At 52.0% G+C, this 10,547-nt stretch overlaps 2 protein-coding genes and 1 long non-coding RNA gene across 5 annotated transcripts; 1 reads left to right on the top strand and 2 right to left on the bottom strand.

The window, feature by feature from the left end:
• Window positions 1–180: 180 nt before the first annotated feature.
• LOC133391049 (uncharacterized) lies at window positions 181–2,168 on the bottom strand. The gene is made up of 3 exons (XR_009764529.1): window positions 1,997–2,168; window positions 1,867–1,930; window positions 181–1,745 (listed from the first exon to the last, which is right to left on the bottom strand). It is a non-coding gene; the product is annotated as an uncharacterized LOC133391049 (long non-coding RNA).
• A 142-nt stretch (window positions 2,169–2,310) lies between these two features.
• Window positions 2,311–7,949, top strand: LOC1281392 (ATP-binding cassette sub-family C member 4). 3 transcript variants are annotated; one of them, XM_321300.5, is made up of 8 exons: window positions 2,311–2,409; window positions 3,062–3,376; window positions 3,459–3,641; window positions 3,722–4,104; window positions 4,245–5,232; window positions 5,304–5,514; window positions 5,586–6,474; window positions 6,562–7,949. In XM_321300.5, the coding sequence occupies exons 2-8, from the start codon at window positions 3,192–3,194 to the stop codon at window positions 7,800–7,802; spliced, it is 4,080 nt and encodes a 1,359-aa protein (XP_321300.5). In that variant the 5' UTR covers window positions 2,311–2,409; window positions 3,062–3,191; the 3' UTR covers window positions 7,803–7,949. The 3 variants fall into 3 exon arrangements, with proteins under 3 accessions (XP_321300.5, XP_061497006.1, XP_061497007.1); XM_061641022.1 differs by having other exon boundaries at window positions 2,314–2,442; XM_061641023.1 differs by lacking the exons at window positions 2,311–2,409; window positions 3,062–3,376 and having other exon boundaries at window positions 3,502–3,641; window positions 3,727–4,104.
• Window position 7,950: 1 nt separating this feature from the next.
• LOC1281391 (protein Mpv17) lies at window positions 7,951–9,823 on the bottom strand. Its single transcript, XM_321299.6, has 2 exons — window positions 9,254–9,823; window positions 7,951–9,164 (listed from the first exon to the last, which is right to left on the bottom strand). The coding sequence occupies exons 1-2, from the start codon at window positions 9,437–9,439 to the stop codon at window positions 8,727–8,729; spliced, it is 624 nt and encodes a 207-aa protein (XP_321299.5). The 5' UTR covers window positions 9,440–9,823; the 3' UTR covers window positions 7,951–8,726.
• Between the last annotated feature and the right edge of the window lie 724 nt (window positions 9,824–10,547).

The following is a 10,547-nucleotide window of genomic DNA, read 5'->3' on the forward strand; positions in this document are numbered from 1 at the left end:
AGCTCAAAATTCTGGCAAAACACAAATATATGTAAATTTAGTAAACAAAAATTTGGTTATATATTTTTTAAATAATGTAACAGTTTTGGTGATTAACTTAGGTTGACATTCTAAAAAAATATACAAACTAAGTTAAACAACATGCAAACTACGTATTTTAAAACAAATTAATGGATCCAACACACCGAAGCTACCGATTTGACTCTTTCAAGAGTAGGTCGCATTTATTCTGCACTATGCTCGATTCAAACTTCACAAGGCTCGAATAGAAGTGACAGTGCCCAATTGAGGGTTTACGTGGCCCGAAAAAGTATTTACGGTGACTGATAACGCTTTGACGATGCTGGATTGGATTGGTAATCCCTGTATCCTGTCCTTTTCTTGCAATGTGTTTCGACAAGTATCGCCTAATCATGGCCTATATAGCCTTCCCAAGCGCCACAGATTAAGCTTAAACGACTGGAAAATTGAATATCCATAGAAAAAAATTGAAAGCTCCACAGCTTCATTGGTTTGATCAATAGATGGCGTATTAAAACTGATTATTATATTGCTATCCTTTTCTTGCAATGTGTTTCGACAAGTTTCATCTTATCATGACCTATATAGCCTTCTAACTTTCAGAGCAAAAATCTATATGAATGGTCGTGTGGTCAGATACGTGGGTATCAACACCAACGACCATTACTCAAATCTCACTTGCTTCAGTGCTGAAGGTTTCCGTTGGAGTTTAGTATTTAAACAATCGTATCGCCGTTCTAGTTCTAGCGATGCATAACTTCAATGCGAAACCATACAACAGTACAAAGGAAATGAGAAAGCTCTCCTCCAAGCGATGAAGCTCAACTGGTTGGGGTATCCCACCAACAGAGAGCGCCACCAGCTTTTTCGCTATTTTTAGAATGCGTGAGTCGTTTGCCGTCCGCTAAACGAAGTCTTTCTATATTCCGTTTAGGTAGAGAACTTGAGTCGTTTAGAAGCCGTTTAGTGGTCGTTTAGTGAATTTGTGGCACTTGGGATCTCTATAATGAATCGCTTACTACACTGACACAGACGAGGAACTGCTGAACCTCCGTTTTGTTTTTTTCCGCAAATTCCAATGCGCATTGTTTTATTTACTTCTCACATCTTTTGCATTGCTTTGGAAACATATAAAATGATTTTCCTTGGTGTTTTGTCCAATAATTCTCACAACATCTTGCCTCACACTTCCTTCGCAATTTGGGACACTTTTGTAACGCAAGTGTCACGTCAGTTTGTCAGCAGCAACTTTTCCGAACTGTCATATTCATACAGTTTTCAGCAGGCGGAATTACTTGGTCGCGAAATTCTGGTCCATGTATTTTCGGCCTTACTTGTTTTAGTTCTGATGGTTCATATTGGAGTACAGTATTTAAACATTCGTATCACCGTTCTAGTTCTAGCGATACATAACTTCAATGCGAAATCATACAACCGTTCAGAGGGAAGGAGAAAGCTTTCAAAAGCGAAGAAAGCTCCACTGTGTAGCTATCCCACCAACAGATGGCGCCCACCACCATTTTTAGAATGCATCAGGCGTTTACCGTCTGCTAAACGAAGTCTTTTTAGATACCATTTAGTTTGAGCGCTTGAGCCGTTTAGAACCCGTTGAGTGGTCGTTTAGTGGATTTGTGGCACTAGGGTGTCCCTGTTGCAGGCCCTGTTGGGGGTGTCCCTGTTGGGTGACCTCCTTTCCATTCACTTTGGTTTTTGGTTCTCGCTAACTAAGAAAAAGAAGAAGAAGGTTTTTGGTTCACAATATGGTATTATGGTGAAGAGTCTTTTTAGTTAAATTGTAGCCAACATTGATAAAAAAGTTACTATTAAAAAATATTTGTTACATACAAATTCCATCGCGCAATCGTGTCACCACCGTCTGTGTGTTGTGCAGCCCTGTCCAGTTGCGCCACTGCAAAAGAGATGTCGAACACTAGGGTAACGAGCTCTGTTTCGTTGGTTAAAATTTCATACCGACCGTTTCAATAACGATAGTTTTGCACCGATTTGCACTAATAAACTGAACAATTAGCTCAACAGAATATTTAATTACCGAACGAATCTATAATTCCACCGTTTTACAAACAAATTCCTTCGCACGTGCCTACTACATACACACACACACACATCCTCACCGTTGCTACGTTACCATTCAACACACGTGCACACACAAGGTGGTGGTGGTGGTGGTAGTGTTTCAGCGCTATATTCTCGGGCGCACACACTCTCACCCTTAGCGCCCCATTGAATAATAACTGCGAGCGATTGCGAATTAAACAGCGGCAGCAGCAGTCGTCGCGCGATCCTTCACCACAGCGGACCGCCCATCGTGTACCGTGTTATCAGTGGGGGATCTTTGCATCCGTCCCCCGTCTTTCACCGTGCAAACGCGTACGTCATAAACAGCCGGCAACGAACCGGGAGGTGGGGAGAAAGGGTTGTCAAGTAAAACAGCTGATTTTCGGCTTGCTGTGTGAGGGGAGTAAAAAGAGAACCAAACAACAAACTTGCATACCACTGCGTGTGTTTGTGTACGCGTGTGTTTGTGTGTATATGTGAACCACAGAGTGGGTGATATTAGCAAGGGCGACAGTGTTGTTGGTGGTGGCGTTCAGCCAAAAACACAAAAAAACGCGCTACTAGTTGCGGGGTTCTTTCTCTTTCTTCTTTTTTATTTTCTTTATCGCCCCCCACGATTGATGCAAACGAATTAGAAACAATCGCAACGCAACAATCTTGTGTTAGCAAATGCATTGTGTCAAACGTTCCCCCGAGCGAACGCAATGAAAGAGAGACCACTCTGGGCGCCCTTGCTCTTAAAGATCTGAAAGACAAACAAAAGCATGTTGAACCGGCCGGCCAAGTGCTGCCCAAACCTGCTGGAACGTGTTCCGGCTGGACATCCGCCGCCGACATTGATAAGACCATTTTTTTTTATATAAATCAAACACAACGGCCTAGCGCGTGCGACAAACGCGGTACCACCGTGTGCCGGTGGTTGTATTTGCCCACCGACTAACGCTTTTATTTATTTTAATTAAAGTGCCATCCCCCCTCCCGCCCATTCCTCGCCCGACTGAAGTGAAGGGCGTAAAGTGAAGTGTATTCCCCCGCAGCTTAAGTGAGCGCCCGCTTATCACATTAGTGTCCAGGAAGCCCACCGCTCAAGGCAAATGGAAGCGACGCGCGTTCGGCTTAGCCCGAATCCTCGCCAGAAGGCAAACTTCCTCTCAGTGCTAACCTTCTGGTGGACGGTGGACATGTTCCGGAAGGGCTACAATCAAACGTTTGATATCAGCGATCTGTACACACCGCTGGAGGAGGATCGTGCCGATCGGTTGGGCAATCGTTTGGAACGGTAACGATCGGGTGTATGTGTGTGTTGCGCGGGATGAAATTTAAACCTTCCCCCCCCCCCCCCCCCCTTTTTTATCCCACAGACAGTGGCACCGGCAGCTCGAGCGGCAGCGCTACACGCCATCCCACAGCCCCTCCCTAGTAAGGGCCATCTTCCGGACGCTGTGGAAGGAATGGGTCACCCTGTCCGTGCTGGCGTTCTTTGCCGAGGTTGTGCTGCGCCTGCTGCAGCCGATTTTTCTCGGCCGAATGCTGCTCTACTTCCGGTGAGTAGTGCTAAGGCCCGCCTCAACCACTCATCGGCCATCGGCTCATTTTGCTCCTTTTTTCGGTTGCTTTCGTCCAGCGAAGGATCGAACGTGACGCGCGAGGACGCACTGTACTACGCCTGCTGCATGGTGGCGGTGCGAGCCATCATCGTCCTGTGCGACAACCAGTACGGCATCATCTCGGTGCTGACCGGGGTGAAGGCGAAGATTGCTGTCTGCAGCGTGGTGTACCGGAAGTCGCTGCGGCTGGCGCGCAACGCGCTCGGCGACACCTCGCCCGGGAAGATGGTGAACCTGATGTCGAACGATGTGAACCGGTTCGATATCGCGTCCTACCTGGTCTGCTTCATGTGGACGTCCCCGCTGGTGATGCTGCTCGCCTCCGTGCTACTCTGGTACGAGATCGGTTGGTCCGGTGTGGCCGGGCTGGTGGCGATCGTCATCATTACGCCGATACAGTGTGAGTTGAGAGCGCGAAGGGGAGCAGTTTTACCTTAAAAACCGGATTCACAGGGAAAATCGTCATTCAAACATTAAGCTTTTCCTTTAATCGCACTGTACTCTGAATTGCCTTACCATCTGCTCCCTCCCGCTTTGCAGCATATACTGGCACGTTGACGTCACGGTACCGTTTGCGCACCGCACTCAAGACGGACGAGCGCATCCGGCTAATGGACGAAATCATTGCCGGCATCGCCGTCATCAAGCTGTACGCCTGGGAGCGACCGTTCGCGAAGCTCATCTCCCAGGCACGGCGCAACGAGATGCGGGAGGTGCTGAAGAGCGGCTACCTGCGGGCACTGTACATGTCCTTCCAGTTGTTCACCACCCGGGCCGCCATACTGGGCGTGATGCTGGCGTTCATAGCGCTCGACGAGGACATTACCGCGGCGAAGGTGTTCGTCGCCGCCAGCTACCTGTCCAACGTGTCCTACACGATGGCCGGCCTGTTCGGCCGGGGCATTGCCGAGCTGGGGGAAGGGCTGGTGGCGACCCGGCGGCTGCAGCGCTTTCTCGAGTACGATGAGGTGCAGGCGCCCGCAAAACCGAACCAAGCCACTGGAAAGGAGAAGGAAAATGGCACCGTGAGTGAGGCGCGCCGTTTGCTGAACGAACCAACGGACGGGCCGCTGCCGGACGGGGTGGCCATCCAGCTGCGTGCGCTGACCGCCCGCTGGACCGTGCCGGGTGAGGTGGACAGCGAGCGGGTGAAGGTCGTGCCGCCGGCGACCCTGTCCGAGCTGAGCGTTCAGTTTAGGCGGGGCAGCTTGATCGGCATCGTCGGGCCGGTCGGTTCGGGCAAGAGCTCCGTGCTGCAGGTGCTGCTGCGGGAGCTACCGGTCGAGAGTGGCCGTTTGCAGCTGGCCCGCGGCTGCTCGATCGCTTACGCCAGCCAGGAACCGTGGCTGTTTACCGGCAGTTTGCGGCAGAACGTTCTGTTCGGTGAACAGCTCGACCAGTACCGGTACCGGCAGGTGCTGAAGGTTTGCGCCCTGCAGCCGGATCTGGCCCATCTGCCGGCGGGTGATATGACCGTGATTGGCGAGCGAGGCGTTTCGCTGTCCGGTGGCCAGAAGGCACGCATCTGGTAAGCGTGGAAAGAGTGGAAAGCCGCTTAGAATGTTGCATTAAACAGACGTCCCTTTTTCCCTTTGGCAGCTTGGCACGGGCCGTCTACCGGCAGGCGGACGTGTACCTGCTGGACGACCCGCTCAGTGCGGTGGATGCGCACGTCGCCAAACACCTGTTCGAGCTGTGCATCGGCAACGGGGGCTTCCTGAAGCGGCGCAACCCGAACGCAACGCGCATACTGGTGACGCATCAGGTTCACTTTCTGAAGCAGGCGGACTGGGTCGTTGTCATGAAGGAGGTACTGTTGGGTGGTAAAGGGTTTTTTCGTGCGTTTAAACATGCTAATGATTGACCGTTTGGCATTGACAGGGTCGGGTAGAGGCGCAAGGCACACCGCAAGAGCTGCAGCAGCGTGGCATCGAGCTGGAACATCTGGAGCCGTCGTCCGAATGCATGGACGGGGACGCGTCCACGCATCCCGCTAGCAATCGCACGATTTCACACACCTCCACCGCATCCACCGTCACGGTGGACAGTGTAACGCTCGAGGAGTTCAACGCCGGCGATGGGGACGAGCAGGAGGCGGCCAAGAACAAGTTCGAAGCGTCCTCGCAAGGAACCGTCCCGGGCTCGGTGTTTCTGCAGTACGCGTCCAGTGCCGGCAGCTGGCTGATCTTTGTCGGGCTGGTGCTCCTGTTCGCCATCACGCAGCTGATCGTGAGCGTGGCCGACTGGTGGCTGTCGTACTGGACCGGGCTGGAGGAAACTGCCGGCTCGGGGCGGCCGATTGCGCCCGATCGCAATCAAACCGAGCAGCAGCAGGCCGACGATCCCACCAGCCACCAACTCAGCAGAGATATGTGCGTTCTCGTGCATGCCACACTGGTGGGCACCATCTTTTTCGTGGCCATACTGCGTGCCTTTGGGTTTTACAAGGCGTGCGCCCGTGCCTCACAGTCCATCCACGATGCCGTGTTTTCGGGGTTCATCGGCGCCCGGATGCGCTTCTTCGAGACGAACGCGTCCGGCCGCATCCTGAACCGCTTCTCCAAGGATATGGGCGCGATGGACGACATGCTGCCCAAGTCGATACTGGACGCCACGCAAACACTGCTCATGTTTGCCGGCGCCATGCTGGTGGTGGTGTTTGTGCAACCGTTCTTCATGGTACCGATCATGCTGCTGTTCGTGGTGCTACTGTTTGCGCGCCGAGTGTACCTGCGCACGTCACAAAACACGCGCCGGCTCGAGGGAATAAGTAAGTAGCACATCGCCTCCGACACCCAAGTAGCATCAAATCTGTTTGTAATCGTTTGTGGCACTATTCGCTTTCATTTCTTCTCAGCCAGATCGCCCATCTTCACGCACATTGCGGCCACCCTGACCGGGCTGCCGACGATACGGGCCTACGGCGTGCAGGAGCTACTCATCCGCGAGTTCGACACGCACCAGAACGTGAACACCGGCGCGTACTTTATGTTTCACTCGGGGCGCATCGCGTTTGGCCTCTTTCTCGACAGCATCTTCTTTCTGTTTCTCGCGATCGTCACGTTCAGCTACCTGATGCTGGATGAGGATGCGGTCGGTGCGCGCGTCGGCCTCGCCATCACGCAGATCGGTAGCATCGGCAGCCAGCTCCAGTTCGGCATCCGGCAGAGCGCGGAAATGTTTAACCATCTGATCGCGGTCGAGCGGCTGCTCGAGTACCGGGAGCTGCCGGCCGAACGGTCCCAAACCGTAGCCCCGCTGCCGGTCGTTCCAGTACCAGCCGATTGGCCGCAGCACGGGCGGATCGAGTTCCGAAACGTTAGCTTCCGCTATGCCGAGCACGATGTGGCCGTGCTGCACCGGCTTAGCTTTGCGGTTGCCGCCCAGGAAAAGGTGGGCATCGTGGGCAGGACGGGCGCAGGGAAGTCCTCCCTCATTGCCGCCCTGTTCCGGATGGCGCTGGTCGAGGGTGACATACTGATCGATGGCACCGACACGGCGCACGTCCCGCTGGAGCAGCTCCGCTCGCACATCTCCATCATACCGCAGGATCCGGTCCTGTTCTCCGGCACGTTGCGCCGCAATCTCGATCCGTTCGAGAGCTACCCGGACGCGGCGCTGTGGCGGGCGCTCGAGCTGGTGGAGCTGCGCGAGCTGGCGAGCGAATCGTCGGCCGGGCTGGGACTGCAGGCGTACGTGGCGGCGGGCGGGCAAAACTTTAGCGTCGGCCAGCGGCAGCTGCTCTGTCTGGCGCGTGCGATCCTGCGCGGCAATCGGATACTGGTGCTGGACGAGGCGACCGCCAACGTGGACCCCGACACGGACCGGCTGATACAGCGCACGATCCGGGAGCAGTTCGCCCAGTGTACGGTGCTGACGATCGCGCACCGGCTCAACACGATCATGGACTACGACCGGGTGCTGGTGATGAGCGACGGTACGGCGGTCGAGTTTGGGCGGCCGGCCGAGCTGCTGGCAAGGGAGGATGGTGCGTTCCGCAGCATCGTGCTGGCCACTGGGCGGGACGAGGCGGACAGTCTCATGAAGATGGTGCACAATCTCGAGCAGGGCGCAGCGGGGGGAATAATGAAGCAGTGATGCGGCATACGTTGTTAAAGTTGCAAAAAAGTGTAGTGAACGTACTTAAGAAAAAGCTAGCGAAAGTTAGCGAAAGTAACAAAGTAGATAGGATTGTACTAGCAAAGCGAAAGTAGCAATAAAAATAATGAACCGTTCTAAACGACAGTTGCTGTGGATGTGAAAGACCTGTTTATTGTTGAACCATTCGACAACGATTTGGACGAATTTCAAACGACAAAAAAGGAACTTTTTGATTAACTTGCTTGCTGCATTACTATTCGCTAAAGCTATTTAAATCATATTCAAATAACCTGTATCAGTTTGGTGTCATTGCGATGTTACAGAAGTGTGGAAATGGGGAAGCATATATAATTGTTACATTATAATGGCATCGCGTGGATAAAATCGGTACGTTCGCTATGAAGTGTCCTCTTTGCTGCTTGAACTATACCCTTCATACACACTTCTTAGTTTGCTAGTCCAGGATTTTTAAACCAAATCAAACCCCCTACACCTTTACTCAATGTTTTTTTGTCTTTTATCTAGAGAATTAACACGCCTACCCTTTTGCGTGATGGATAGCAAACGCTAGTAATATGGCAATTTATACTTCTTCTGCACTTCCCATGCCTTACCAAAGATACGGTGTGAGCTACCGTTTTAACAACCATTACAACTGTTTCTGCATTCTAGTAGAAGCTCTTGCAGCAAGAAGCTTTGCAAAAATGTCTATCTCTTCCTCTTCCTTCTTGTTATGCCACATTAGTCAACAATGTTGCTTCCTGTCTCACCGTACCGTAATTGGGTACGGTTCTCTCACTGCAGCCACTACCGGCTGAATGATTAAATCGGGCAGAAACCCAAATTATTATTATCACAATTTTGAGCCGGTTCTCCGATGTCACACAAATCCGGCCACACGCGCCCTCAACGACAACGTGCTTACGATGCCACACTTTCCTCCCCGGCGGCCGGCAGTGGCTCGTGGGCGATCGATTTCACCGTGCCGGGCTTACCCGGTCCCGCTTCGCCCAGGTTCGTCTTCCAGGACAGGTACGTGTTCCAGAACACCGCGACCGACTGCACCAGCAGCACCTGGTAGTTGAGCGGGACGAGATAGAAGTTGGCCAGCTGCACCCACGGCCAGATGTAGTAGTTCGTTAGCAGTATGTCGCCGTACTCGTGGCGCAGCTTGTGCCGGATCTCGGCCAGATTGTGCCCCTGCAGCAGCCCGATCGTGCCGATCAGTGTGCCGAGAAAGATGGGCGCAAAGACGATCTGGTCGAGGGCAACCTTCTTCAGTGTCGTGACCGCCTTGCTGCCACCCTTGGTGCCAATGTGCCGGTCCAGCACGCCGTACCATTTCCGCAGTCCCGGACCCTACAAAAAAAGGGGGGGGGGGGGCGAACGGATTCTTAGCGACCTTTTTGCCACCCAGGGTAGTATCGCAAAACGCAACGCATACTTACACCGACACAAAATCCGATGCCGAAGAACTTGAAGGCACGCATACCGTCGAACGACTGCCAATCCTTTCGCTCAATGAATCCTTGCGCAATCACGTCGCCCGCCCCCATCAGTAGCCCCGATTGGACGGACTGCACCAGCACGGGATAGCGCACGAGGGCCCGTTTGTACAGGGTGGAAAGCGACATGCTGCTGCTGGGTATAATCAAAAGGAACCACGAAACGGATCACCGAACCGACGAGTTGCCGACGAAGTAAGCACAAAACGAGAACACAACTTCTTCGCACGCCGCCAATCTTATCGAAGCTGTGACGGTTTGTGTACTGAGGTCGCGCAGCTGCACCGCACGGGAAGCAGTGGATCGATAGTTTTACTTTCCCTGCTGTGTATGCACTTCCTCCGTTCCGTTCCGTTCCTCCCGACGCGACGGGAAGGCGCACGTTGCACGTTATCGCTTTTTCGGCCGGTATGGGCTGTGTAAATTTTGCACCGTGTTTATGTTTTCGTTCGGCCCTGTCAATCCGCAGCTGACAGCTGGTTTGGAGCTGGTCGCGATTAGACAACCCTGGCGAACACAGACAGCAACGTCAAAGATGGTGCAGTAGTGGTGGGAGCTTGGAATCGGAACTACCCGATTCGGATTGCGTCTCACGGAATCGATTCTAATTTCGATTACACAATTGGAATCAGAAACGGCACCGGAATAGAAATCAGCTCCGGAATCTCTATATTCCGTCAAATAATTCATTTCACCCTGTCTGGCCATACGGTTTGGCTCCTTTGATTTTTAACGCAATTGCTATGGAGCTCGATTTAATTTTACCAACGTTGTAAAAATAACCAAAAATGCATCCAGAGGATTGCACTCAACACGACCATTCAATCATTCAATGTATGCTGCAATGAAACGATGAATGCTTTTTCATCTAGCTGACAAAGCATCCTGGAAGCATTAAGACCCCTATTTAAAGCAGGGTTTTACAAGTCAGTTCCGAATGTAAATATTATTAATCACCGCGGTTTCCATCAAAACAATTTTTAATTTCCTCAGTATGATTTTCAAAACATCAACGGGCTGCTGACATCGTTTTTTAACCGAGGTTTGAAGCCAGATCTCATCATCCGTTGATAGGTGAAGTGTTGAAAATTATGCTGAAGAGCTTAAAAATTATGATGATGAAAATGGAATGATAGAGTGATGTGGAATAACTTCTTGCACGCGATGGAAAACAATGTTTACATTCGAAAATGACTTGGAAAACCCTGCAAGCCGCAAAAAAACCACAATCGTACTC

This window comes from Anopheles gambiae, chromosome 2, assembly GCF_943734735.2.
Source record: "Anopheles gambiae chromosome 2, idAnoGambNW_F1_1, whole genome shotgun sequence".
Lineage (NCBI taxonomy): Eukaryota > Metazoa > Arthropoda > Insecta > Diptera > Culicidae > Anopheles > Anopheles gambiae.